The 27156-nt window shown below is 38.6% G+C and overlaps 2 protein-coding genes across 5 annotated transcripts in view; one reads left to right on the top strand and one right to left on the bottom strand.

Moving 5' to 3' along the window:
- Positions 1–5984: 5984 nt before the first annotated feature.
- On the top strand, positions 5985–7606 carry LOC138620289 (retinal cone rhodopsin-sensitive cGMP 3',5'-cyclic phosphodiesterase subunit gamma-like). The gene is made up of 2 exons (XM_069697353.1): positions 5985–6088; positions 6947–7606. Exons 1-2 carry the CDS (start codon positions 5985–5987, stop codon positions 7062–7064), a joined length of 222 nt encoding a protein of 73 aa, XP_069553454.1. The 3' UTR covers positions 7065–7606.
- A 1213-nt stretch (positions 7607–8819) lies between these two features.
- rbfox2 (RNA binding fox-1 homolog 2) overlaps positions 8820–27156 on the bottom strand; it is a 36591-nt gene continuing 18254 nt past the window's right edge. For 2 of the 4 annotated variants that reach the window (XM_069697348.1, XM_069697352.1), the window contains 11 exons: positions 24835–25041; positions 23145–23315; positions 22618–22671; positions 22385–22477; positions 18392–18479; positions 18002–18058; positions 17442–17592; positions 16779–16824; positions 13516–13604; positions 12436–12508; positions 8820–11842 (listed from right to left, as the gene is read on the bottom strand). In XM_069697348.1, coding sequence (XP_069553449.1) covers positions 11798–11842; positions 12436–12508; positions 13516–13604; positions 16779–16824; positions 17442–17592; positions 18002–18058; positions 18392–18479; positions 22385–22477; positions 22618–22671; positions 23145–23315; positions 24835–25041 — 1074 coding nt within the window. In that variant the 3' untranslated portion in view covers positions 8820–11797. Of the gene's footprint in view, positions 11843–12435; positions 12509–13515; positions 13605–16239; positions 16277–16778; positions 16825–17441; positions 17593–18001; positions 18059–18391; positions 18480–22384; positions 22478–22617; positions 22672–23144; positions 23316–24834; positions 25042–27156 lie in introns of those variants that run through there. The other 2 variants (XM_069697349.1, XM_069697350.1) reach the window with 2 other exon arrangements.

Here is a 27156-nt window from a genome sequence, read left to right as displayed (position 1 = left end):
AATTAATTAACTGTAATAACCAATAACTTGATGTTAAACATTTAACTTAATATGAATGTGTTGCAATGTTTTTTTATTGACTTTAAAAGTGTCCACCTTCATAGTAAAATATTTTATATTGGTGAAGAAAGCAAAAAAAAGACTGTAAGTAAGTAGGTCTGGTAACCATGGCAACAGTGGCTTCAGTTATCTTCCCTGCCTCCTTTTTATCCTCACACTAACCATGTCCTTGAAGCCAAATTTATTTTTACAATTTGAGTGAAGAATAATGCAGCTTTACAGTTTTATAAATACCAGTGTTAGTGATGGGCGTGTTATTTGCCCGGGATGAAGGTAGTAGCAGTGAGGAAAAAGACAAAGCAGCATGTATGTTGTTAATTTTATTTTACTGCCTGATCTTTGGTGATTGAGTGCAAAGTACCAAAATAATTTCAATGTCATCGTAGCTTTGCAAGTGTAAAAATAAGTAGGACAGAAGGATAGAACATTTTCACATTTATTGTGTTTATTCAAACACAATAAATAAAGTATAAATAAATAAAGTATTTAAAGTTCTTTCATACTGACAAAATAGACAGTGTTGATCTTTTTCACTGACGAAGTGAATTATTGACTTTCTCAAAAATATAATGTCATTCAGCCAATAAACAAATTAGACATCTGTGCATGTTGAATCAGCAGCTTTGAGCAGAACAGGTGGAAGACGAGAATCGCAGAACAGTCCATGGATATCACAACAGCAGATATCAAACCCTCTTTCATATTTACAAAATATATAATATATTCCATTTGTTTTAGTTTGTCCTCTGTGCTTACGACACTGGTTACCAAAGACAAAGGTGAGAGGTTCAGAGGTAGAAGAGAGGGTAGGGATGAAGAAAAGGAAAAGTATAGGAGAAAGTGGTGAAGTGTTGGTGGTAAGAAAAGGTTAAGTGCTGGAGACAACAAGAGTACTGGATTTAATTTTTATTGGTCAAACCTCTGAAACATCAAAGGCTGCCTCCTCCATGGAGCGTACAGGCATGAGGAACAATAGTAGTAATTGGGGCAGAGGAAGAGGAAAGAGGGCTAAATAATTCAATATTTCGCCAGGCCCATGTCCCCGAAGGCTTCCAATGGGCAGATCACTGTGATGTCACTGCCCAAACCCTCCATGCCGGGGATGTTGTCTCCAAATCTGAAGGAACGAGACCAAAAGGTTTGTTGTGTACAAACTGAGAGACAGAAGAGCAGTTTGTTGACCCAGGGAGTAAAAGTAGGTCAAAACTTGTAAAGAAAGAAAAAAATATATATTTTGTTTACGTGATCTTAAAAACATCTCACCCCTTCTGGCCTGGCTTAGGCGCCTTGTTCTTGAAGGTGGGGATGGACCTCTGCTTGAATCTGGGGGGTGCCTTCTTATCGGCGGGATTTGCAACAGCCTCGTCTGCCATTTTGTTTAGTCACTGAAAGAGAAAAAGAGAAAGTTTAATAAACGACATCTAAACTCCAGGCATAAAAACATATTTATTTGATGCTACCGTTTATTTACGTAAAATTGGGACTCCTCATTTTGAACTTGCACTGCAGCTGCATTCTAACTTTTATGCAATTTAGATAATTTTGTTATCCTTGCAAATGACACTGTTTCTTTTTTTTGTTTTGTTCCTATGTAAAGCAGTTTAAATCACCTTGCAGTTTAAAGGTACTGTACAAGTAAACGTGCCTTTGTTGATCCCTCTGCCACCCCAAATTATAATCTTCTCTTTTAGAGGAAAATTATTCCCCACTGGAAAAATGCAACACCCTCGCTTGTATTTCTCTCCCTCTTCCACAAGTTTTCAAACAATCAGATTAATCACCGAATTAACAACGCAGTAACCAGTGAAGAAAAATGTACAGCCAGTGTTGAAAACGCTGCTTGAATTTCTTTAAATACAAAAACTAAAAGGACACTGAAAAATAGTGGTGGGGCCTCAAGCAGTACCAACAAAAAAGCCCAGAACAAAGAACTACTCCTCCTGAAGTGTCTTACTTTAGCTCCATTTCAGTCATGACATGAAAGAAAGAAATTATATAACCAATAGTCTGTCCGCCGTCTCTCCTGCAAGGAAATAGTCGCAGAAGCCGAAAACAGGCTGAGGCAATACATGTTATTGAAGCGGTAGAGGCCTCAATTCCCTGTACCAGAGCTGACAAAATTGCAGTATCATCTTACCTTTTGTTCAAAGTCTCTAAAGTATTTTTTTGATGGTGCCTGAATAATCTGTCGGTTTTTCACTTTTGGCGTTCCGCTTGCAGTCTGACGGCCTCTTTTTAAAGTCCTCGGAGCTGCTAATCCTCTCAGATGTTCATTCTTTGATGTGCCAACCCTCCTCTGTCCTCTTCTGTACCAGCTCAGCAACAAATAGATGAGATGAAGAGAGACCGGATATAAATAGGTGTATTTTCAAGTTAGATTTTCAACATGCAAATCTAAGGAAATTATAGAGGCGCTATTTATCAGCAGTAGTGAGTGACTGTAATTACCGTGACTATCAAATGAAAGCGTAAAAAAAATCTGCTAAAAGATATCAAACTCTCAGAGCCACGTATTGTAATATCAGTGCCCAACTGTTTCACAAAAATGTTTATCGTTATAGAAAGGTTGACAGTTTAATCATTGAACAAGCACCTCATTTAGGTTTTGTCACAGGGAAATCTTGATTTGCTGTCCATGAGAGATATCTGCAAATGTAAAACAATGCCATGGTTAGGTGGATCACTTTTAGTTTTACTATCAATCTACAAAAAACGCTTTCTGAACAGGTCAATGCTAACAGGCAACAGCGAAGTAAGAGAGAGGAACTGTTGCATTAAAACGCCTTTTATATTCAATAAATTAATAAAACGTTTTCTCACGTTTCTGCATTCATAAGCTCCCCTCCTTTTCTCTGTTTGTACTATGTAGCCACCCAAACTATTACATTTCATAAAATGTTCTTGTCTGATAATAAGCAGTATGCACTGTAGTTTTTACAGTTTTATATATATACATATGTCTAAAGTTTATTTTAATGCTGTGACAATATTATGAAGTCTCACTGCAGTTGCAGTCATCATGATTCTGCTCTTTTTGTTTTTTATGCACACATTGACATTAATTATTTAAATTTGATGTGCCTTTATGTTTATTCATTAAGTTGTGACGAGGAAAACAGCAGAACAGATAAAGTACTAAAGCTTGTGATGTATTTTCACCTTATTTACAAACAAACATCTGTTATAGCCTGGAAGGAGAATGTGGAGCATGTGATGTAAGAGCAGAGGCAGTACTGAACTCTACAGGTGATCAATCACATGGTGACTAATAAAAACCTCCTAACCCTTCAACTCATAATCTCTCTCCTCATAGCATGGAATGAGGGTAAAGAGCAATACTGAGACACTAAGTGCTGCCTTAAATTAACTAGTACTGATGTGACATGAAGAGCCTGATGGTGCTAAAACAATAATACACTTAGACATTTTGGATAAAAAAAATAATTTTGCCCCCAAATCTTCACCTTGTTATTTATGTTAAAAAAAGAAATCTGAATTTAAAGAGCACGTTATCGCTTCCCCAGAGCTATATGGACTTTGAGTTAAGATTTTTCTGTCAAATTACTGTTTACTAGGATGTCTAGGATTGTCTAGGATGAATTTTCATGATTCTCTGTTTGTGTTTTCAAGCTCAACTCCATACTGAATTCATTGTAGTTGTGAACAACATGTGTTATTTTAAAAATGCTTCAGAGGATTTGTACATTCAGAATCCAAATCAGGTCCCAAAACATGAAACATTGCTGGGTAAATCCAATTTTGATTTGCTCAGCAATGCCTCATTATGTAAGGTTAAGAACATCTTCAGATGGTAATAAACACATTAACACTTAGGCCCCCTGTAAGCTAATAGAGCCGAGAAGCACGTTAAAGGGAGGGGTGTAAAAAACAAAGCTATGGATAAGCATGTTGGAGGGATTACAGAAGGGAGTATTTAAGAAGACAACAAGACCAGAAAGACACAAACTGACCAGAAGGATATCAGACAGACATTACTTGTGCTACTGCAACAACAGGTAAGACCGAACTTTGACTTTTAGGTGTGAGCTTTGGCTAACTTTCAATTCTTTAGTAAGAATTAAGGTTAGAGCGAGAATGAGACCGCAGCAAGGCACTGGCAAAGCAAGACTTTAGATAGAAGCTCTGAGACAGGCCTACAGATGTCACTGATGTGCTTTTGGCTTTGGTAGAATAGAAAAAATATTTTGTAGATAAATGTATCTATTCTTTAATTTAAAGCTTTATGGTTTGTGCACTGTGCATCGCTGCTTTTTATCGTATTGTCTCTTTTACTTCCATTTCATCTTTTTTTTCTTTAAGCTATCAACTTAGTAAAATACTGTTTTAAAAAGAATTACATAAATATATTAAATGGTTCTTTTTTTTTGTATCCCTTTTGGAGGCTGTGAACTGTTCTGCTTTTTATTTTCCATGTTTTAGACACAATACGGGCGACGGGGTTTACTGTTGTTTTGTCATTGAATAATGGGACAAAAGAAATAAAAAGAAACCAACAATATACTGTATATGAGCGCGATCAGAAAGCCTGATTTAACAAAACTTTTATTAATTTAATTTGAGCAAAGTTTGAAAAGAAGAGGTGAGCTTTTCATCATCTCAATGTCATTTTCAGCTTAACATCTGAACGTTAACACATTAGGACTTCTTTCAAAATTTTCTCTACCTCTATTTCAGGATATTGAATATCTATGTGTAAAAGATTTAACATATTATCTTAAATCAAATTCCTTCCTCTTCTTATTATCTCTATCACTGTAATGTTTTCAAGATTTGTTGTTCTATATGGAAAATTAGCTCGAAGCAAAGCAACACGTCAAACGTTATTAAACAGAATCAACAATACTTACAGAGAAAAAGAACAAGCAACAGCAGTGAAGATACAAGTGATCGGACAAAACAATTAAAACAAACATTACGAGTAAATCAGAACAAAAAAGTTAAAACACTGAAGAACAAAAAGACAATACTGCTGTGCCTTTTTTTAGTTATTGCTTTCACTTTAAATGTATTTACATTTCTAAAGAATATATTACGTAAAATCATCGTGTACATTGCCCTCATTTTTATAACCCTCCTTTGTTTTACTTATCTTACCCAAAAGTGAAAGATGAATCTGGTTTCTTAATGTTGCATGAATGTGCTGCCATTATTACCAGGATATATATCTGAGGAGACCATCCAGATCAAACAAATGTATAAAAAGAATTCAAACTCTTAAATGTGAGGGAAAAGAGGCATCATCAGCTACTTCTGTCAGTGAATGCTATGAATAACAGCGATTATTCGTAGTCCGTAAATAGAGACAAATTACACACACATATTGATGTGTATGTTCACACGATGAATACTTACGTTATTAGCCCTAGCGAATCAAAAGTGGGGAATGTGACAACACTAAGCAGCATGAGAAGAAGAAATTAGACTGTTAAATGTCAGAAGTGATTAATTGGTCAACGAATCCATTAGTTATGTAAGAGAACATTTCTGGTCAATTCCAGAGCCCTGCTGATCTTGCCTGTAAGATAGCATGTGGTCTTTGGAGGTCTAAGGAGGTCAGACTAAAGCAGATTGAAAATTTGTTGTTGAAGGTAAAATCTCCTTACACTCTGGGCTTATTATTTGCACCACACAGTGTGTTGAATGCAGTCCAATTAGGTGATACCGTGGAGTCAGAAAATACTGTCTGTAAATTGGCCAACAGTAATCTTAAAAGCCAAGGTGTAAAAATAGACAAAGTTGTTTGTGTAACAGGGTCTTAAGGAGCTATATGGCTTAAAATGTGACCTTACCTGGGAGTGTTACAACATCGATACACGGGGTTTCGGATGAGGAGAAGTATAGGGGTCTTAAACGTCAAGATTAGCTAATCAACCGCTCACTCTTTTTCTTTCGGAGAATAAAAGATGGCAGATGTTGCAACACCCGCCGACAAGAGAGCTCCTCCCAAGTTCAAGCAGAGGACTGCTCGTACCTTCAAGAGCAAGGCCCCAAAACCAGGCCAGAAGGGGTAAGATGGACCTTAATGTCACCAGTAGGGGAAACTAATTAAGCACATTTATTCTTTACAAATATATTTCAATTTCCTTCCATTTCACACTTTGATTCCACTACATTTCAGTGGGAAATACTTGACTACGTTCACCTGACAGTTGCAGTCACTTTTCAGAATAGGATTTTACATTAAAAAAAAAAGGCACATTATAATATCATAAAATGTAATACATTGTGAAAGATTAAACCAGTAAAGTCCAACTTTATTTGGCCCTTGATCAGTAATCCAAAAAACCCTGGTATCCAGTTGAGGCCCCTTGGCAGGTTTTAGATGTCTACAAGGAGTTGATAGTTTCACTAAGGGGAGATTTCCCTCTTAAACTTATCAGATGAGCTTGTTTAAAAACAATTTTAAAATGCAAAAGTAGGCAAAAAAATTCACACAAAAAAAGCAAAAACTAAAGAAAGGTCCAAGTAAACAAAATAATATTTATGTGACGGGACTGTATTATTTTCCCCCAAATTATTAATGATTCATTTCATGGGAAGATTCATCTTGGGACCCTTTGGAGGTATCACTGGATGGAGCTACTCAACTAGATATAGACCAGATACATTTACCTAGACCAGCTACAAAATTTAAAATCCTCTTACTCATTGATGAATCAATATTAACGATTTAACACAATAATAAACATTCACTTTTACTTAAGCAGGATTTTGAATGAGAGACTTTTACTTGTCATTTATTATTTTTACTTAAGTAAAAAATCTGAGTGCTTCTTTTGCCTCTAAAAATCTTATATCAATTACAAGAACATACAGTGGGTCAAGATTTCCAAGATGTTAAGATATGTTTTGGTTGCTTTTACAGATTTGGAGACGACATCCCTGGCATGGAGGGTCTCGGCACAGACATCACAGTGGTTTGCCCATGGGAAGCCTTCGGGGACATGGAGCTCAGCGACCTGTCGAAATATGGAATTGTCTAGAAAGTTTCCCATGTCTTCAACCCATCTGTTTTAACTCCCTGCACTACTTTTCCTGTACCCAATCTTCACATCTCGCCCTGTCCTCCTTTGGCTTCCAAAATACCTGACCTCATGTTTGTTATTGCATTAGGCCAACATCTGTTGTAGGAAATATTGCACAAAGCTGATCCAAAAATGTGTCAAAATTTCAAAATTCATATATTATAATTATTTATTTATACATGGTTCACTGAGGAGTCCATGCTTCAAGCTTTAACTGGCTTTGAAACATCAAACCTCCTCTCTCCACACTTTGCACTTAGCATTATGCATTTCAGAGAGACAGTTGAGATCTGTTGAAAACAAGTCTGATCACTGTTGTAACATCATGAAACCTTTGCTCCTCTTTTCTGCTTTTTCCACTCCATCACCCTCTCTTTGGAGCTATTCCTGTTCAATGGACAGCTCTTTTTGAAATAAATATATTTACATCTTTTTGATCTATAAATGTACATTTGTGTACATTATCACTATAGGAATGGAAGTAGAACTTTCAATAAACATTTTCCCCAAGAAATGCTGTCTTCTTCACATAACTTTTTCTCATTTGGATCCCATTTAGCAAAGTGGTCATTAGTCTGTGTAACTTAAGGAAATCTATGAATAAGCCTGAAAAAGTAATGTAAGAAAAAGCCTGAAACAAAATTTAGAGTTTTATGTACATATTTATTATTAAACCTATCATACTTTGCTACGTTAATGGCATATGGTTTGACATGGTTTTGTCTATTTAATGGCTTAACATTAAATTGCAAAACTACAAATGGTAGCCAGGAGGTGAAGCCTGGTAACATTTTTGTCCCTGTGACTTTTCTTAAGTTTTGTCCAGTAAAAAATCTCAGCATCTAATCATCTAATCAATAACTTAGCAACACATTTTGTACGCACATTTATTGTTCCCAGATAATGCTTCTAATCACTCCTGGAGTTCCCCTCCAGTACCACTATGAATTTGCCATTTGTGGTTGTGATTGCAATATTTCACAACTATTTGGTTAAATTTGTTGAAATTTGGCAGATTGGTAAATCTGGTTTGGTGATCTTTAGGAGATAACTTCACTTTTCTTCTACCACCATCATTTTGCCAAACTTTCTTACCAAATGACTGCAAAAATGGCATTACCATCATTTTCAACTGTACTGCGTGCTTAATGCTAATTAATAATCGTTCGCATACTGACATGCAAAACTAAGATAGTTAGTAAGTTATGCATAGTTGCTAAGCATTAGGATGTTACCGTCATTATAAGCATGTAAGTCAAAATATTGAGCAATGTAAAATTGCGCAATATAAAAGATGCCGGCTGGAAGGATTTTAGTAAGTGCTTCAAGTGTTTTGATATTTTCGTCAAAGTTGTAGACCAGTGGTGAAAATAGTGGAGCATTTAGCCAGATGTCTTGTGAGTGGAGACTAAAACAAGAGTTAAAGGGAAAGTGACTACAACTTATCAGGTAGATAGAAATGGAACTCAAAGTGGATGCTAACATATTTCCTTTATCTCATTAAAAGGTCATGTCAGTGTTGTTTAGTTTGCTTCCACTGCTCCAAAGTGGCAAATAAAGTCACTTGACACCACTTTGCAACTATGATAGTAACTCTATGTGGTGATCACTCAGATTTAAACATGGCGTATCTCATACTAAACAATAAAATAACTCTCATTCATTTGTGCAAAATCAAATGAATACCAAAAAAAAAAAGATCTGAGAACTTGATCACAACAAAACATTTTTATATAAAACATTTTATATGGACATTCAATAACAAAAAAAACATAATGGCAGTCAAGGGGGATACAGATATGATTGAGGGAAAGGACTGTTCATTGAAAAACCATAGCAACTATGAAGAATGACCACATAGTTTACTATAATACAGTGACAAGAAAACCATGACAGGAAAATGAAGCTACTGCATGCCATGTGTGCAGCAGCCATTTTGTTTGTCAGCGAGTCTTTTTGCCAAACAGCACTGTGCTCTTTGTTATGTTAGCCAGCTTCAAACCACTAGCTGCCAGTCATGGAGTTTAGTGGTAAAGAAGGACGCAGCTGGGATCTGCTGCTCGGGATGCAAATATGAAAAGACACAAGATTCATGCAAAACTTTTTTTTTTTTTTTTTTTTTAACTTGAGAAGTATCACTCATGCTGGTTTGTCCATGCCTTCAGTGGCTCCAAAAAGTCCATCTTTGTGTGTTTAGTGTAGCACTTTTCAAGTTGGGAACCAGAACATGCTGGGGACTGTTAGCATCTTTGGCTGGTGCCTCTTTTTTTTTTTTTTATTAATTTTTTTTTTATCCAGAGCACGTTCTATATTAATATGGGAATATAAAAATAAAAGAAAGAAATGTTAAATGTCATGAAAAGAAATTAAACAGCAGCACATTTAATAGAAAAGAAAAAAACAAAAACATAATTGACCTACATGTTTTTCCAAGACTGAGAAGTGGAAAAGACAAAGGTAGATTAGAAATTAGTTAATGGGTAAAAAAAATAAAATAAAAAAAAGTCTGTCCAAATTTACACACAACTTAGATCATATCCCACATTGACGTTTTCTTTTTCACCATGTTGGAATATTAATCTGCGCATGTATAAGTGCTAACACTTTCAGACATTTTAGTGGATCACTTCAAATGAAACCGGAGCGACCACACAGGCCAACCTGACAAATTTAACCACTGAAATGTACGGAATCTGCTTTCAAAACAAAACAAAAAGTAAACCAACATTAAAATAAATGAATAAAAATAAAAAATAAAAAGGAACACAGCTGGTTTTAACCGAAGTGCTACAGGATTATGTTCATTCATCAGTCACCTGCAAAATATGGACACAAAAAGAAAAGAAAAATCCAGCTTTTACAATATATTTTGAAATATAATTAAATGCCATGCTAGCGGATCCTATGATCAATCAAAAAGAAATAATCCAAAAACAGCCTGGTGGACTGAATAATAAAGTGAGAGGACAAAAGTTTGGTAATGTTACATGCATACCTTTGTTTGTCACTATTCAGGTATGCTCTCAGCTCAAGAACTTAAATTTAACTTGCACCTTACTGAAGAAGGAACAACACTTATAGATAATTAAAGAAAACACAAAATGAAATAAAGTAAATAAAGACAGCTATAGGATTATGATAATTACAATAACATAGATAATATATTTATACACACGGCAGAAAAAAATGTGCTTTCTACAAATCTTTGGAACAAAAACAAAAGCAAAAAAAGCCACATCTTGGAAATATAGAATACAATGGTATAGAAATATGCACAATTGTAAGGTGTTTTGCATTTAAATATTCAATATTCACTCATCAACTGAATCTCTCTCTTGCTCAGTAATTGCTGATGGCAGCATCTTGCACACAATTACCAACTAAAGTGTGTTTCAGGAAGACTCATCCAATGTTGGACTCTATAAAAGATGGAGAATGAGGGGGAAAAATCCAAATAATAAATCTCAACATAAAGGATCAACAAATATTTCAACCCTAGGGGTTGTGGGTGGATGATTTAGTTTGGATGTAAACCAAACAAGAACATGTTTTCACTGTAGTGTTGCACTTTTTTTTTGTAGTGATAAGTGATGGTTGCACACAGACTGTAGTGAAATCCCGTGCATGAGCAGGATGATGTGAAAGTCTAGTTGTGGCATATAGTTGAAAGGTGGAAGATTTGTAGATATATAGATGTTAATTTTCTGAATTTACCCCAAAGGTTCACTGTTGAATCTACATGTTCCATAACATCAGTGACTGCTGTGCAGCTGAGTCAAACAAAATAATGGTTTAATAAGAATAATAATGATAATAATTACAATAATAATAATAATAATAATTTGGTAACTTTTTTTTCTCTAAACTAATTTCTTTGCATATCATAACAATTTTAAGTTTAAAGGTTTACCATTTCCACATACTAAGAAAACTTGAGGTAAGGAACAGCTCTAATAACCCTCCCTCCGTCGGACGTGATTTCTGTAGCGTTACAAACCGTCATGTCATCTCTCCAAGCTGCCATGTTCGGTCTCCTTCTGCTCGAACACAGCAGGAATGGAAATCCTCTCATTACTAGCCGCATACATTAAGGAGGAATTATAAAATCCATCAGTGGGTGTTCTTTCATTTTAGTGACTCGTCATTCTAGTTCAAAATGTTTTCAGGTGCTCTTTCAGCACACCGTCTTTTTTCCTACCGCCCTGATGTTTTGTGGACACCTTGATTGCTTGTTTCCCTCTCTTTTTCCTTAAACGCAGAGTGTGTGCAGGCCACACAGCACTCAGCTCTCTCTCATTCTTGGGTGACAGCTGTTTAAATGTCAGTTATCCACATATAGCCTTTGGAAGAACATCTGGGCTCCATCCAAAAGTCTTGTGCTGCTGAGTGCCGAGGGAATAAGAAGGGGAGACTATAATACAGCCGTGCAATAAGGGAAGGTGGCCGTTTAAAGTCTTATTTTTTTTTCTTATTTTTTTTATGTTAAGGCCATCCTTCAGTCTTTAATACAGCATTCCTCTATTTCTGTAGTAGCGTATATAAGAAAACGTGGGACTGCTCTGGGGTGGGATCAGAAATATCTTTGCTGTGGTCGACTCCACACTCGGGTGCAGTCCACCTCCTCGACAACGGGGGGAGCTCTTTCAGAGTAATTCAATGGAAGAGAGGAGCTCCTGGGAAATGTAGTGTCTTTAGTAAGGGGCAAATCTACTGTAGCCTCCCCTGTACAGCGTGGCCTATAAAGAACAAAAACAAACAAACATTTAGGAAATAAAATCTTTCCAACATGTATTACCTGTATAACCATTGCCTAATAGTTTTTTCTGTTTTAAACACACATTAATTTAGTTTTACAACCAGATATGGCCCTATTCAAACCCACATTAAAAATCCCTATCATGCCAGATATTCTCTCCATTGTATAAATTAACACATATAATTTAATTCAAAGATGATGACTACCAAAAGTCCTGGCTATGGCTCCTGGCCTTTTAGGGAGGCCAGAGAAATTTCCCATTTAGCCCAGTTTACAATCCAGGCATGATCTTTTGTGTAATAAACACTAATTGCACTAAATGCATTATAATCATCAGCTAAAAACATTGTTCAACAAAAGCTTTTGAATATTGAAAATATATGTTTGCTGAGGGCTACACCATGAAATAGTCGTCTGATTAAAGGCTTTTTTATTATTTGGCAGAATAATGCCTTGGACCTTTTCTTATTATTGAACTTTTGGTGTCAAACTTGTTTGAATCTTTTTTTTAATTAGAATATATTTCCGTGATCTAAACTTTTATTCTAAATGCGTAAAAATGTAAGGACTTACCATGGCTCCGACACCGTAGGCAGCTGGGGCGAGTGCAGCATGGTAGGGGTCTGCCGTGTAAACTCGTCCATAGCTATCAGAAATAAAAGGAAAAACAAGAAAATTTGGTTCACAACATAAAATGTCTAACTCACCGGAACTTCAGGAGAAAGGAGTGATCTTTTTATGTGACATCCTAAACTACTTCACGTCCCTCCTCTCACCTCACGATCTGGGTAGAGTTACCTCACATTGAGTATTTTCACGTGCACATTAGTATCCTGGTTTTGATGATTTATGTAATATCCTGCATATACGACAGTAGATCAATAAGTTCTGAAACGGCTGCTCTTACGTGAGCATGGAGCACAGCACCATGACAAGCACGGAGCAGGAGAAAGGTATAACTCTAATGACTAACCGGTAAGAATTTGTTCGCTTGATCGTCATCAGTTCCCGAGTTACAAACGTTTTTGTGAGCAGTGTTCTGGGTGCGTCTGAAGTTTCTCCATGGACGTGACCAAACGCCCCGCATCAGATTTTGTGTCAAACTCTGGACATTGGACATAGAGATCCTTGAAGTGCTTCAGGAAGCAGTGCAAATAACCTGAATTGTGGCGCCAAGGCAGTTGGGTTCTCCAACTTGATAATGAACCCGCTCAGGTTTTTCGCCCACAACAACACAATCGTCGCTCCCCGCCACTCTTACTCACCAGATTTGGCTCTCTGCTGCTTCTTTCTATTCCCCAATAATTTGTCCCAAACTTTGATGTGCGCTCTCCGCCCAAGTTTCAGGTGCGTAAAACACTCACCAAAAACACCGCTCACAAAAACGTGTGTAACTCAGGAACTGATCATTATCAAGCAACAAAATATTTACCTGCGAGTCATTAGGGCAATACCTTTCTCTTGCGCCATATCCTGTTTATGATCAAAACACGGATAAGACACAAAGCCAGACACTAATGTGCATGTAAACACAATCACTTAATGTACTTTAACTGACTCCATCTTGTTATTATATTCATTTGTCCTTCTAGCTTTAACTTGTTCAAAATACTGGCCGGTCAGAGGAGGCTCTCGGGTGTACGGTACACTCACCTGTCACTGTAAGCTGCCGCTGCAGCCGCTGCTGCTGCAGGAGTTGCTACCGCAGTCGGCTGGGCATAACGATATGCTGCATAGCCACCCTGTGAGGAGGTGATGAAGAGGAGAGGTGGAAGACAGAAGCAGGGAGGAGTGCAGTAGAGGAAAGAGAAATGCAATGAAGGGAAAGGTGGGAAGGGACAGAAAGAAAAGTAAACTCTTGTTAAAAGTTTGCCGTATTTCCTCTGCGGAGTAAAAGACTAGTGGTGAATCTAAAGGGTTACATTGTGAGAAAAACTGCTGAGAAGAGAGCGAAAGATTAACAAGCAGACAGTCAGCAAAACTGGCTAAACTGGTGCAGTATAGCATTCACAAGGATGTAGCTCAGGCTCTGTGGGGCTCTCTCACTCCATGACCAATTCAGAAAAATATCCTTAATTGTACATAATGTATATTTTACTGTTTGTGGCACTCAAGTGTTTTATCTTTCCCACAGTGAGTTAGACATAGAGGGAGAGAGTTCGTAGCAATAACTGTGCCCCACCCCGGTTCCCCTACCAAAAACACACAGTTAAAGAAAGGGGAAGGGGTGGCAAGATGATTGGGACATTATTTATGTTTGGATGAACAGCTGATGAACAGACACAAAAATATAACCACTAAAGGTGTAAAAAGACAGTCAGCCAGTTGGATTAAAACAGGGAAAACACACACTCTCACATGGCCAGCAACCAATCACTGACAGACACAGCATGCTTTCCCAAACTCAGAACGTACAGTGTATTAGGCCAAACATCCCTATAACAAAAAAAAAAAAAAAACACACACCGCTGCATTCTACCCTAAAGAATCAGTCATGACCAAGTCCCTGCATTCAGGACCACACAGTTGCTGCTATGGGAAGAAGGCTGGACTGGGGAGGTGGGGAAGAGGAGGGGAAAGGAGGAGGTGACTGGGAAGAGAAGGAGATGTAAAGAAGGACAGAGTGATAAAGAGAGAAACAGGAGGTGATGCAAAAAGGTGGAGATGAAAAGGAGGGGTGAAAAAGAAACACAAGAGTGGATGTAGTGGGAGAAAACTAGACAAACTATAGAAGGTTTCAACTATATATCTATATAACTGCAGAAGAAAAAGATAAACAAAAAGTCACACAAAAAGGTGGGTTTAAAGAAAGAAAAGAAAAGAGGAGGGAGGAAATAGGAAGGACTGGGATGGGGGTAGGGAAGGGGAGGGGAGGGGAAGGGAGGTTGGGGGGGAGGGAAGGTCAGCCTTGTAAGTATGTCCGCATGCTGACATTGATTCAGTTAGCATGCCACAGGTGAAACAGATAGGGAGATTCCTGGAAGGGGTCTGAATTAACTGCTAATTGGATTAATATTCTGGCCCTGCATCCTTTTGACTGCTTGTACTCAGGGTAATCAAGTTATACATCTATGTGTTATTTAACTATATTATATCTTCTTTTTATTAGTAGTATTATTTTTGCCTCACTTTTTTTTCCATGCCTCATCTTTCCTCATATTGGAAATGCATCATTTTGCTGATCCAACTTAAAGTGTGCAAGATCTCTGAGGGGAGATTTTACTGAAATATTCATGATATAAAATGACCAGATGTGCTGGTTTTAAAAATAACAACATCTGCTTTTCATCCTAGTTCACCCAATTTTAGAGAAATGTTTTCATATTGAAAATGATCTGAGAACAAAGAGAAGAAGTGCAGTTATTAAAAATATAAAGCTAAACATTTGTTTGTCATATCAGGCCTGGGACACACTGCCTGTGGGTGTGGAACGAATTGATTTTTATTTTTGTGCCCATGTTAACAGATTAGAGCAGCTACGCAGCCTTCTTGAGATACTTTTAATGTGGGCTGTCTAGAGAAGAAGTGAGGTGCCTATTTTTCACGGGACGCATGCAGTTACCCGCCAAAATAGACGGGGAAAAGATCTGTAATCACGTGAGCTATTTAATCATAGCAGAAACCCAACGTAGGCTGTAATTAACAGGTGAAAGGCAGTGTTTACCGGTGCTCTCTCCATCTCTCTGTCTGTATGTGTCTTGTGCTGACCAAGGGTAAACAAAAATCATCCGACTGCTTTTTCTTTACAATTCTTCACTTTTCCTAATGACCTCGGACACTGATGGCCATTATCAAAGGGATGCTCAATGTAGAACAACTGGGCTGGCAGTCGTAGCACCGCAGCAGACACACTGGTAGGACAGCGAGGTAGCTGTCAAGCAAACGCCATGTAGGCAGTGTGTACCAGGCGCTACGTCTCAACAACTTCAACTAGATGATGTAAAACATCCTGTATAGTGTTTATATTTGCAAGCCAATGAAAAGACGTTAACATAGCGTACAAAATGATACTATTTTGACTAGATTTGTTAAACCGGATCAGATTCAATCCATCCTATCAAGTTATAACTAAAATTATATCCATAGATGTCTGTTGCATCACTTTTCTCATGGGTACCTACGACACTGCTTTTATTTGACAAAAAAACTGGATTTCAATCTCACTTGCAGATATTTTGTAGTGTTTGTGAAATCAGATTTAAACGTAATTCTTTTCTCCCCCTTCCGCAACTCCACCCATGTCAGAATCCAGTGAGTTAGTAGAAGAAGACAGAGAAGGCATTTCAATCTCAGATGGTCAATAATGTCTAGCAGCACGCAGTCATTGGAGACGAGGAGGATGCACACTGGCTCTCACACAGAGTGTGTAAACCCTACCTGGGGCAATCTGCCACTAATGTCCTGAAACACTAGTCTACAGAGAGAACAGAAACAGCTATTGTCAACCTGGTCACACACGCGCACACACATACATACACACACCATTACACACTGGCACACACTCATAATCACATTGGTCATCACTAACTCACAAATGCACAGAGACAAACCCGAGAGGAGTCTACTCATGAAAGAGCACAGGGTTTAAAGTATGTGCTCAGGTGCTATGTGTTCATATTTCTGTAATGACATATTGTACATGATGCAACATAGATGCAATAGTTCACACGAGATTGTACATAGTCTGCATTGAAATGTGATGAAAAATGTAACTGTAATTAAAAAAAATAATAAAAAAAAAAAAATTTAGGGTTCATCAGAAGAGCATAAAATATTGAGCAGTATTGAACCAAAACACCAAAAGTACACATCTCTATGGGTTTGATCTGTGCTGTTTCACACTTGAAAACCCACACGTAAGAGGGGGAAAACGTAGGTGACGAGTGAGACAGTGGAGGAGAGATGGCCATACTTACATAGAGATCAGCTGCACCGTAAAAACCATCCTGATAGGCCATCACACTGAGAGAGAGACAGACCAGAGAGGAAACAGGGAAGGCGAGGAAGAGAGTACACAGGAGCGGGTGGTGGAAAAGTGAAAACAAACAAAAGGAAAACAAAAATGGTGTGATGCGCCACCATGTGGGCATTGCAGAAAACAGCAAACAGGAGTGACGATTGAGGGAGAGAAGAGGTGAAAAGACGGTGCCAAAAAGATGGTGAGAGAAGAGAAGAGAAGGAAGAGTGAGATTATTACACACCGTGCAACATGCAGGTCAAAATACCACCTCTTTGTATAGAAATGCTCCGACTTTAAAGTGATACTACTGTTACTCCACCAGGGAGACAAATACTTATTATAATACTACCTAATATGAGTTAAATGCACTAAATGATTGTATCATTACCACTTTTGAGGTACAAGGAAATGGTATTTCAGTTCATCAAACTATCAATGTCAATATCTCAATAAAAATATAGTCAAACACACAGCATGCACAATTATGAAGTACTGTTCTTATCACGAGAGAAGCCATGCTTTTAAGAAGACAGTCATATACAAAACATCATGTCTACTTTTAATTATTAGCGGCAGTTTATTGGTGTGGTTATTGTTTAATTTTTTCAAGTGTCTTTACCCTGGGTAGGTAGGGATGGCAGGTTGTGGGACAGCTGCCCTGACTGCACTGTAGACTGGCCGGGCACGACCCCGGAGGTGAGCGCCTCGAAAGGTCGCAGCAGTGGAGGCAGCTGCTGCTGCTGCTGCTGCTGGGTACGGAAAGCCTGGTACTGAGGGAGACGTGGGAGATGGGGGGGGGGGGCAAGTACGATACAAAGGGACGGTTTTAATAATATTTTTAATATGATTTCTACAAATTATTTTTCTCCAATAATCATTTTGTCAATAAAATCAACAAATGTCCATTATAATTTACCACAGTCTAAGGATATGATTAGATATATTCAAATATCAAATTTTATTTGACCAAAAACTTTAAGATATCCAGTGTAAAATGACATAAGATGAAGAAAAACATAATGTTTGAGAAGCTAGAAAGAGCAACATGTTTGGCATTTTGGGTTAAAAAAATTACTAAAATTATTAAACCTTTATCAAAATAGAGACGATTAGCTGATATTGCAATTCTGTACATATTGTTTCCATTAGTCTTATTCAGGTAAATCTAGTTTGTCTTACCTGTATAGAGTTCAGGACTGTACATGGCTCCCACCATGGGACTCAACTTCCATCCAGCTACAGTCAACAAAAATGATAACACATATTTAAAGCGATATTTAACAGAAAAAAAAAATCACTTGAGGCAACGAAACATTTTTAAGATTTATATGATCTCTGCTGTTCATTGTAAACAGAGACTGCACATGTTCGCAGGGCATTTACTCAATGTAAGGGCTCTGATATATTGAAGGGAGTGAAATTATGATAACCTCATGAGGTCAATTCAACACAGTTCAGGGCATTAACATCATTTGAGTACTTCCCGTATAATTTTATGTAAATTTGACACATGTTGATACTAAATTTTTTATTAATATAGTGCTATTGATTTTACAGGTGTAACATTACCATATGGTAGCGCTGCAAGGCCCTCTCCGTTGGAGTACGGTGTGGTCATCTTCTTGTTCGTCATCACTCTGGCTGTGGCATTATTGACCTGGACACCAAACAAAGAGGTCAGGTGCTAATTTAACCCCAGTTTAATAGATGCAAAGTTACGGATTAATTATCAAAGTGTTGCACAATCCAATTACAGTATAGTTTTATGGTTTCTTAATCTGAATGTCTCCTGGGATACAAAAGGGAAATTCTCTTCACATGATGACTGGAGCTCTCATCAAACTTGTGCTTAAAAGTGTGAAGTGTCATTATATTTTCATCAGTTGTTGTTTTTTTTTTTTTATTATTATTTTTTTTTTTTACTTATGACAAGGGTTAATTCTGTTGATGAGCAGCGATGGTATTTGATGCATGCGCTTCTTTTGAAGGAAAAAGACATCGAAAACTAGGATCCTGGTGAGTAATCAGGCAATTTTGCACACAAACGATGCAACCATTGGCACACAGGACAAAGAAAACAAAATATTTCAGAACAAAGGCATTCAAAATGAAATCCAAGACCATTTATATTGCTACCTTTAAAAAAAAAAGGAGGGAAAAAGAAGGTGAATTAAGCAGCAGATTCATCAGTTGAACACAATGCAAAAAATATCAATCAAAGAGTTCATACACAAATTACACACAGCCAATCAAGAGCGCATCACATCACCAGAGGTGAGCAAAACTAGCCAATCAGCAAGCATCAGATGCAGCAAGAGACCAATCAAATAAAGTTGGCAGCCCTCCCAATCAAATACACATCATACAGAAAAGGGAGTAAGAGGAGGGAGAGAAAAACAGAGAGAAGACAGAACTATATAGAGGGATGCAGAAGGAAGAGCCAGTCCACATGAAAAGACAGAAAAACACATACATGATGAGGAGGAGAGATAGTGAACAATCCATCCAAATGTGCAACTCTTCTTCTAATGAAAAAACAAACAATAAGATGCGCTACACACATACCAAACACATCTGACCGTTTGCCTACTTTGGATCTACCTGTACATGAGCAGTGATGGAGAAATGATGAATGGAACAAGAATTGACACAGAGAGAGGAGAGTCCAGATAAAAGACAGAGAGGATGGGGGATGCAAATATCATTCCTCAAAAAAAATACAAAAATAAATAAAAAAACATCAACTCAAACCATGGCTGTGAAACACTGCCAGACATTCCAGATCAGTGTCACACACCAGAAACACCTCGAAGCACACAACCACCAACACACACCATCCAGAACCAAACGGATCAAAAAGTAAAACAAGGACACCTCTTTACAGAAGTCAGAACAAACGGCTGCTGTCACTGGTGGAAATGTTTACGTTATTTCATGACAGCGTCTTAATAGTCTCATATTCTACGTATACATCTTACATATAAAGAGTAGGTTTGCTTTAAGTAACAATATGCAAGCATCCCCTTTTGGGACATACTCTACTCATCCACATATATATATAGCATTAATTTGAATGTTAAGTCTGCACAGCCGTACCTCTACAGCTGTCTGCAGTCTACAAATTGGTACACAAAGTGATAATCAAGCACTACAGCACACCATGATATACAGACAACTATTATCCCCTCTCCAGTAAAGCTAACATAGCACTCATGCTTCAGCATGCTGTCCCCCACTAAGGTGCAAAAATGCAGCTATTGGCTGACACATGACACAGAGAGATGACATAGTACTATATGACGTCATACAGATGACGAGAAAGAGAGTAAACCATGCAGGATACAGCTCTGGAATTAAATGCTGAATGCAGTTAGAGAGGTGATTGGAATGAATGCATAAGAAGTGGTAGTCATAGTTGTTGCACTTGCAGATAGATGCAGTACATTCAGTTATACAAGTGGCCCTTATAATGCCATGCGGTCAATGGCTAATCTCGTAATAGTTTCATTCACCACCTCCCCAATCAATCACAGGATTAGCCAATCGGGTTCTGTCAATCAATCAATCAATCAATCAATCAATCAATCAAGCTCCCTTCAGCAGAGGAGTCCTTCATTTGGGTGTTGGGTGCATTTTATTTCATTTGGGAGGATGGGGTGGGGGGAGGGGTCATTCAAAGATGATGCCATGTGTACACAACTTACCGTTGCCAGGGAAACGGCGTGAGGACACGCGAGCAGTTACCGTGGAGACTGACAACAACAACAACATACAAAAATCATCAGGGAAATAGAGAAAATATATGTAAGAAAGAAATGATGAACCAAAAAAACCAAAAGAAAACATAAACAAAACGAGGTAATGAAAAGCAACCCCCACCATGTAATAGAGAGGAAGTGATGTCACAGGTCACGTGTCAACAGTCACCTATAAGTATCAGCCATGTCACAACAATCTAGCCGCTAAAAAACCCACTACAAATACAGATCATTAAAGTTTATAAAGGAGCAAACAAATGGAAACAGAAAATGTCAGAAATTTAAATCTAATTTGGGAGGGAAGCTACATGTTATTATTGCCCAGATTATATTCAAATAACTGACAAAATAATCACTCAAAAATCAAACTTAACCCCACTGTGCACTGTTTATGCTACCTGACTACGTCCCAGGACAGGGAGATGGACAGAGATATGGGGGGAGGGATGGACAGCAAAGATGCAGGTGCATATGGGGACACAAACTGGGACAGACACAGACTGGCCTGGTGAAAAAGAGTGGAGAGAGATGGAGGAGAACCAATAAAACAAAAAGGAAAGGAGAGGGAACGACAGCTATCTACTGCATTCTCTTCACTTGTTCATTCTTTCTGCGCCCTCCATATTTTTAATTTTGCACACCCACACCCACACAGAGACAGAGAAGAGTGCGGGATGCTCGAGACCATGCAGAAGAGCTTTAGTGCCAAGTGAAAATAAAAGCGTGATTTCAAATCAAGAGCCAGAGCAAATGGCGGAAAGCATGGTGTATTTGATCTCCAAAGCCATTTGCAACTGAAATCCGAGCTCATGCTGACAAATAAAAAATAAAAAATAGGTCACAACAAAATGCACTTCCATGAGATCTGGTGTTATTTTTCAAGAGTGGTGGATGCAAGTGTGTGTGTAAACAATACATGGTTCTTTTATTTATTTATTTATTTTAACCATCCATCTTGCACTTCTGAAATGAAACAGTTTTTTTTTTTTTTTTTTTTTTTAAGTATCAGAAATGACACCACACTTCTCACAGCAGTCTCATTCCAAAAAACTGCCCCCTGAAAATGCCCCCATCATGCATCAGTCTCCTCAAACATCAAACGGAAAAACTGCGACCCAGAAGCAGCCGCGTAATGTTAAGTGAAAGAGTGAAAAACTCCTTGACAACATCTGACCTTATGCTCTATCCATGCAACATACAGTAGCCTCTTAAAGACACCAGCAAGCACTTTTTTCCCCCAAAGAAAAATAACTGAGAGGCTGTTAACTGCCCGTCCAGTCATAAACACAATCATAAACCAAAAATGGCCACTCATCATGATCATGGAAGAAATGATGACGGTGATGGAAAAGGTGCAGGTAAACAGAAAAAAAAAAAAACCCTCCTACATGCTGTGACAGAAGCGGATATCGTCAGCAACGTTGTAGTAGTGACGTCTCACCAGCCATGCCTGTTGTCGAGCCACTCCACCCAGCATGCTTTGCAAACCAACACGGCTTTTAAGATCAAGGTGCAATGGACAGCCCACAACATCAACAAGAACAGCAACGGACAGCATGAACATCAACAGGAAGTGCCATCAAAGGAGACGTCTGTGTGAGCAGCCCCACTGCACCATGCCAGAGTGAAGCCAGAGAGGTTATAGTTGAACACATAACAGCCATCCGGAAACCCTCTCTGGGGCAGAAACGACCAGAATAAACTCATTCTCATTGTCGAACATGAAGGGGAAACAGAGGAGAAAATGGTCACCGTTCCGAAAAAAAAAAGAAAAAAAAAAAAAGGGGCGAGGGCGGTGAGTTACCTCGATTTTACGTCCTTCCACCAGCGTACCGTGAAGCTTCTCTCTGGCCCGCTCTGCATCTGCACTCGACTCGAATGTAACAAAACCGAAGCCCTGCAAGCAGAGGAGAAAATGGAAGAAGGAAAGCAGGGAGAGAGGTTAAAAAAAAACAAAAAAAACAGTTAAGCTTTTACTGAGCTCATTGTTGTAAACACATTTTGAAACGTTTGACATGTTTTTGTCCGCTGTCCTACCTTGGAACCCCTCTCGTTGAAAATTATCTCAACATCAAGGATTTTGCCAAATTGCTGCAACAAAAAAACAGAAGAGGGAACTGAAGAAGCTGAATGATCATGTAAGTCACATGCTGCATCTCGCCACAGGGTGTCAGCACTGTTGAACCATGATGAGCTGGCACTGAGCCAGCTCTGGTAGTCTGGTCTTCTACCATATCTTACTGCTTCTGCTCTTTTCTCTGTATTGCATTTTAGAGACATTTATGGTGAAAAGTGAAGATCTAAATAATCATTTTGGGTTTTTGATCAAACAGGACAACTGATTCCTTTTCGCTGAACAGATATGACAGTACCTTATTTTTATTTCAAACACCACTTGAGAATCATAAAAGATTCACTGACTATGAAAAGAAATCTGAGGTCAGGGTGCAGACGTCACTGGATTGGGGGTTTTGAGTTATTTTTACAAACTGCATGCTTTTAATCGGCTACTGTTGTTATGTGCTGATGCAGAGTGAAAAAGAGGAAGATGAGGCTCTACATACCCCAAACATCTGCCGCAGGTCGGGGTCTCGGAAGCGGAAGGGGATGTTAGATACATGGAGGCGTTTGGGGGTCCCCTTGCCGTCTGCGTCGTCCCCGACGCTTCCCCCACCTCCTCCTCCTCCTGAACCGACCCCAGACTGGCCATCAATCTGGGAGGACCCATCTGACTGCTGGGACAGATGGATATTTAGAACATGGAAGAGACACAGAGGAGGAAGCAAAGACATGACGTCTTGTTTGGGTTGTGTAAGGACAATATGCAATCCGTCATGAGATGATGTCACCTGTCAAAGATCTTTATTTCTCACTCTAGTCGCAGTAATCCTGCAACTAACAATTTTCATCATGAATTTATTCAACTGATTATTTTGTTGATTAATCAGTTAATTGGTTTGTATTTATGTCATAAAACTGTCGAATATGTCCCCCCCACTTCCCGAGAACTGAAAAGAGGGTTTTCAAATGAGGTTTTTTTTTTTAACAACAGTCCAAATCTCAGAAATACTCAATTTAAAACATAGAATATGAAACAAACTAAAAATAAGAGATTCAAATATAAAATCAAACAGGAGAAAAAGTTAAAATTGTCAGATTTAAGAAAATTAAACCAGAGAATGTTTGGAAGTTTGTTTGAATGGCGTCTAAAGCGTTTAATGGATTAATAAAATGGCTTCAAATTTACGATTATTCTATTATTTAATTAACACTATGTTTAAGCACCATAACTATCATTTTTAGTTATATTAAATATTGTAACAACGTGTTTGATTAACAGGATGTATTTCAACAGTGTAATGCAGTAGTATTTTTTTGCCAGGTATTTAATTCACTGGATTATCAAAACTAATCTAATTTGTCTAATAGTCTAATTTGCAAACTCCAATGATGACGTTTTTTCTCAGCTTTTCGTCATTAAAAATGTAACATTTCGGGGTCTTGCACTGTTGTTTGAACAAGACAAATATATTTGTAAATGCCACCATTAGGATCAGAAAAATTCAAATGGAAATGTTTTACTATCTTTTGGGGACATTTTGAAGCCGAAACAAATAATGGATTAAAGAATAGACAGTACAGAGAGTGAGTGATAATACAAAAAAAAAAAAAAAAATCATATAATATATCAACATCATGATAAAACAATATAGAAGCTTTTATTCCTATCCTTCAAACCCATGATTTACCAGGTACTTACTAATCTGATTTGTGGTTGTTATCAGCACAGACCTTATTGAAGAAATGATTCAACACTTCCAGGTAATTATTTGCTTTTCAAAGGGAGTTATGTGCTGGGCCAGACACAGGATCAATTTCTGGATATGAAACTATTCCTTTCAGCAGATTGGGTATCAAAAGGTTTTTGCACCTCTGTCAGTTTTTGTAGTTGCCAGAACAACAGTTAATATTGGACTTACATTTTTCAGGCGACCAGAGTTAAAACTCTAAATGGATGCAAATGTTGTTCCATAACTTGATGTGAAGATTAGCACAGATTTTATATTGAATGAAAACACACCTGTAATTGGTATCACTCTGCAGCCTATTTGATGGCATCAGAATTGGTCTTCTGCACCCCTACAACTATCTTTTAAATCTGTAACACATCCCTCCACACACACTCGCTCTCTGCGCCCTCTCAAGGCGAAGACCTCATGTGGGCTGCACACAGAGGAAGAGGCTGGCACTCACTTGGGCGCTGAGGCTGTTGGCGGCGTTGGCTGCACTGTTCGCTGCTCCACCGGCTTCCACGGGGCCCTGCACAGCCCCTGCTGCGTACAGGCTGCCCCCGTAATCCAGGGCCAGGCCGTTCTGGGGGGGCGGTGGTGGAGGAGGTGGGAACGCAGAGAAAGGTGGGGGTACGAGTCCCTCCTGACCGCCAGCACTATCCTGAGAGCCCTGTTGGTAGAAAGAGAGAGAAGAGTAAGGAGGGAGCGAGAAGTAAAGTAACCGCCTGGCGAAATTCCACAGTATCTTTTACTGAGAGCATCACCCGACCACACAGAGACCACTTTCCAGAGAGCCTCGGTCTAAAAGTCATAAAGCATAGATATTATATTTCCATCCCCGTGTATGTGTGTGTGTAAAAGCGTGCATGTGTCTTCACCCCCACCCCACCCATTAAATATTCACTGCAGCCACATCTATTATTGAGGGTCAGATGCCTCCATGCTCAGTGTGTTGTACAATGATGAGTGTCTAATGCCTGCACACACTCACAAACGCCTCTGCAACACAAACCACCTTTGACACGCAAACACCCACACACCTAAATGCTCACACAAAGACCAACTGTTAGTGCAGAAGCCCGGCCAAGTGTTTTCACATGATTACCCCCAGAAAATACTTTTTTTTCGGAGTTACCAACATTCAGGCACATAGGAGAACAAAACAGGTATCCACAAACACATGGTGGAGATGCACTAACATCACAATGGCTATAACACAACACAACACAACACACACACACACACACACACACGGACATTCCCTGCTGCTGGCCGTGGGGCATGGATACCCTAAATGGTAATAGTTGGATAGCGGAGGGAGACAGCAGCTCTAGGGGGAGGGAGTGTGGGGGGGGGGGAGAGAGACAATAAAAGGTAATGACTGATAAAAGAGGTATGGCCTGACTGTGATCCATAGCTGTACAAGATAAACCAACCATCACTGTCCGTCAGGTCTATTTATAACTCCAAGAGCTGCACTGCAGAAAATCTTCTGTGTTGGTTTATTGATAACATTAATACAATCATAACAAGACCACAGGCATACTAGCGCTTCAGTGAGGATGTACTCAGACGAAGGAGTACTTTAAGCTAAAGGCTAATACCAGCATCCTATCACACTTACAATGGAAATTTTAACATGCTAATGTTTGGCAAGTGTAACGTTCTCCTTTTTCACCATCTCAGTTTAGTGTGTTAATATGCAAACATTTGAAAGCTGTTAGAATATTTTTTGTTTGTCTGATCACACGAGAGGAAAAATTAAGCAGATTAAGTCAGTAGGATTCATCCACTGGGAACCATGAATGGGCTAAATTTTATGATAATGCCTCCATTGGTTCCAGACGGTTCCGTCTGGACTACAGACTACAAAAACCGAATGGCCAGCGTTGACCACCCATCATTAGCCACGTTAGTAGCCTTACTAATTCAAATTCTTTGTATCATTGTCCCTGGTGTTTACACAATCTGCCGACCTTATAAAGTGTCTGACATTAATATATATTAGAAAATAGGAACAAAAGAAAGAGAAAACGGAATGTGGACAAACAATCAAAGGTATCAAATGCACCCAAAACAGAAAATTATGTCATTAAAGACCAAAAAATTCATCTTTAATACGCTCTAGCAGACATTTTTAGCCGTCTAATATCGTTCTTTTTCTGTGATCTTGATCTCTTTGTTCTTCTCGTTCTCCTCCTACAACTAATCATTAGTATCATTAACATTTTCACTATTGTTATTATTAATAGTAGTAACACGGTGGCACTAGAAGCAGACAGTAATAATAATAATCCAAGTGATAATTGGTGTCTTTTTTACCACCATAAAAATTATAACACTTCTATAAAGGCCCGACCACGCTCACTAGGCATCTGCTTGCATGCGTGCGTGTGTGTATGTGAGTGACAGGCTGCAGCGATGCACATCTGAGTTGCACAATAGATCACTGTCCCTTTGGGAGTGTTAAAAGTGTGTGGGAGGGTGTTTGTGTGTGTGTATGTGTGTTGTGTGTTTGAGTCTGTGTATGCCATCTGTCTCCCAGCTTTTGACCTTTCTCAGCGTCACACCTGTGACACTGTAGCCCGGCCCCTCGACTCCGTAACAAACCAGGCGGTGCGCGCGGTCGACACGGATCACATCGATATTGTGACATGAGGGCGGCTTCAGCAGAGCTGCACTCAGCGAACAGTGGGAGGGAAACTTTGTCTGGTAATTAACGAGATAAATCGAAAGTAAATACCACTGTAGTTTCTGTATTACTTTCAATATTTACACAATTAAA

The sequence above is a fragment of the Brachyistius frenatus genome, unplaced genomic scaffold (genome assembly GCF_029030835.1).
Source record: "Brachyistius frenatus isolate BFR_SWC_R1_liver_20210118 unplaced genomic scaffold, ASM2903083v1 Contig_23, whole genome shotgun sequence".
In the NCBI taxonomy this organism is placed as follows: domain Eukaryota; kingdom Metazoa; phylum Chordata; class Actinopteri; family Embiotocidae; genus Brachyistius; species Brachyistius frenatus.
Note: the sequence above shows the minus strand (reverse complement) of the source record. Positions and strands in the feature narration are given on the sequence as shown.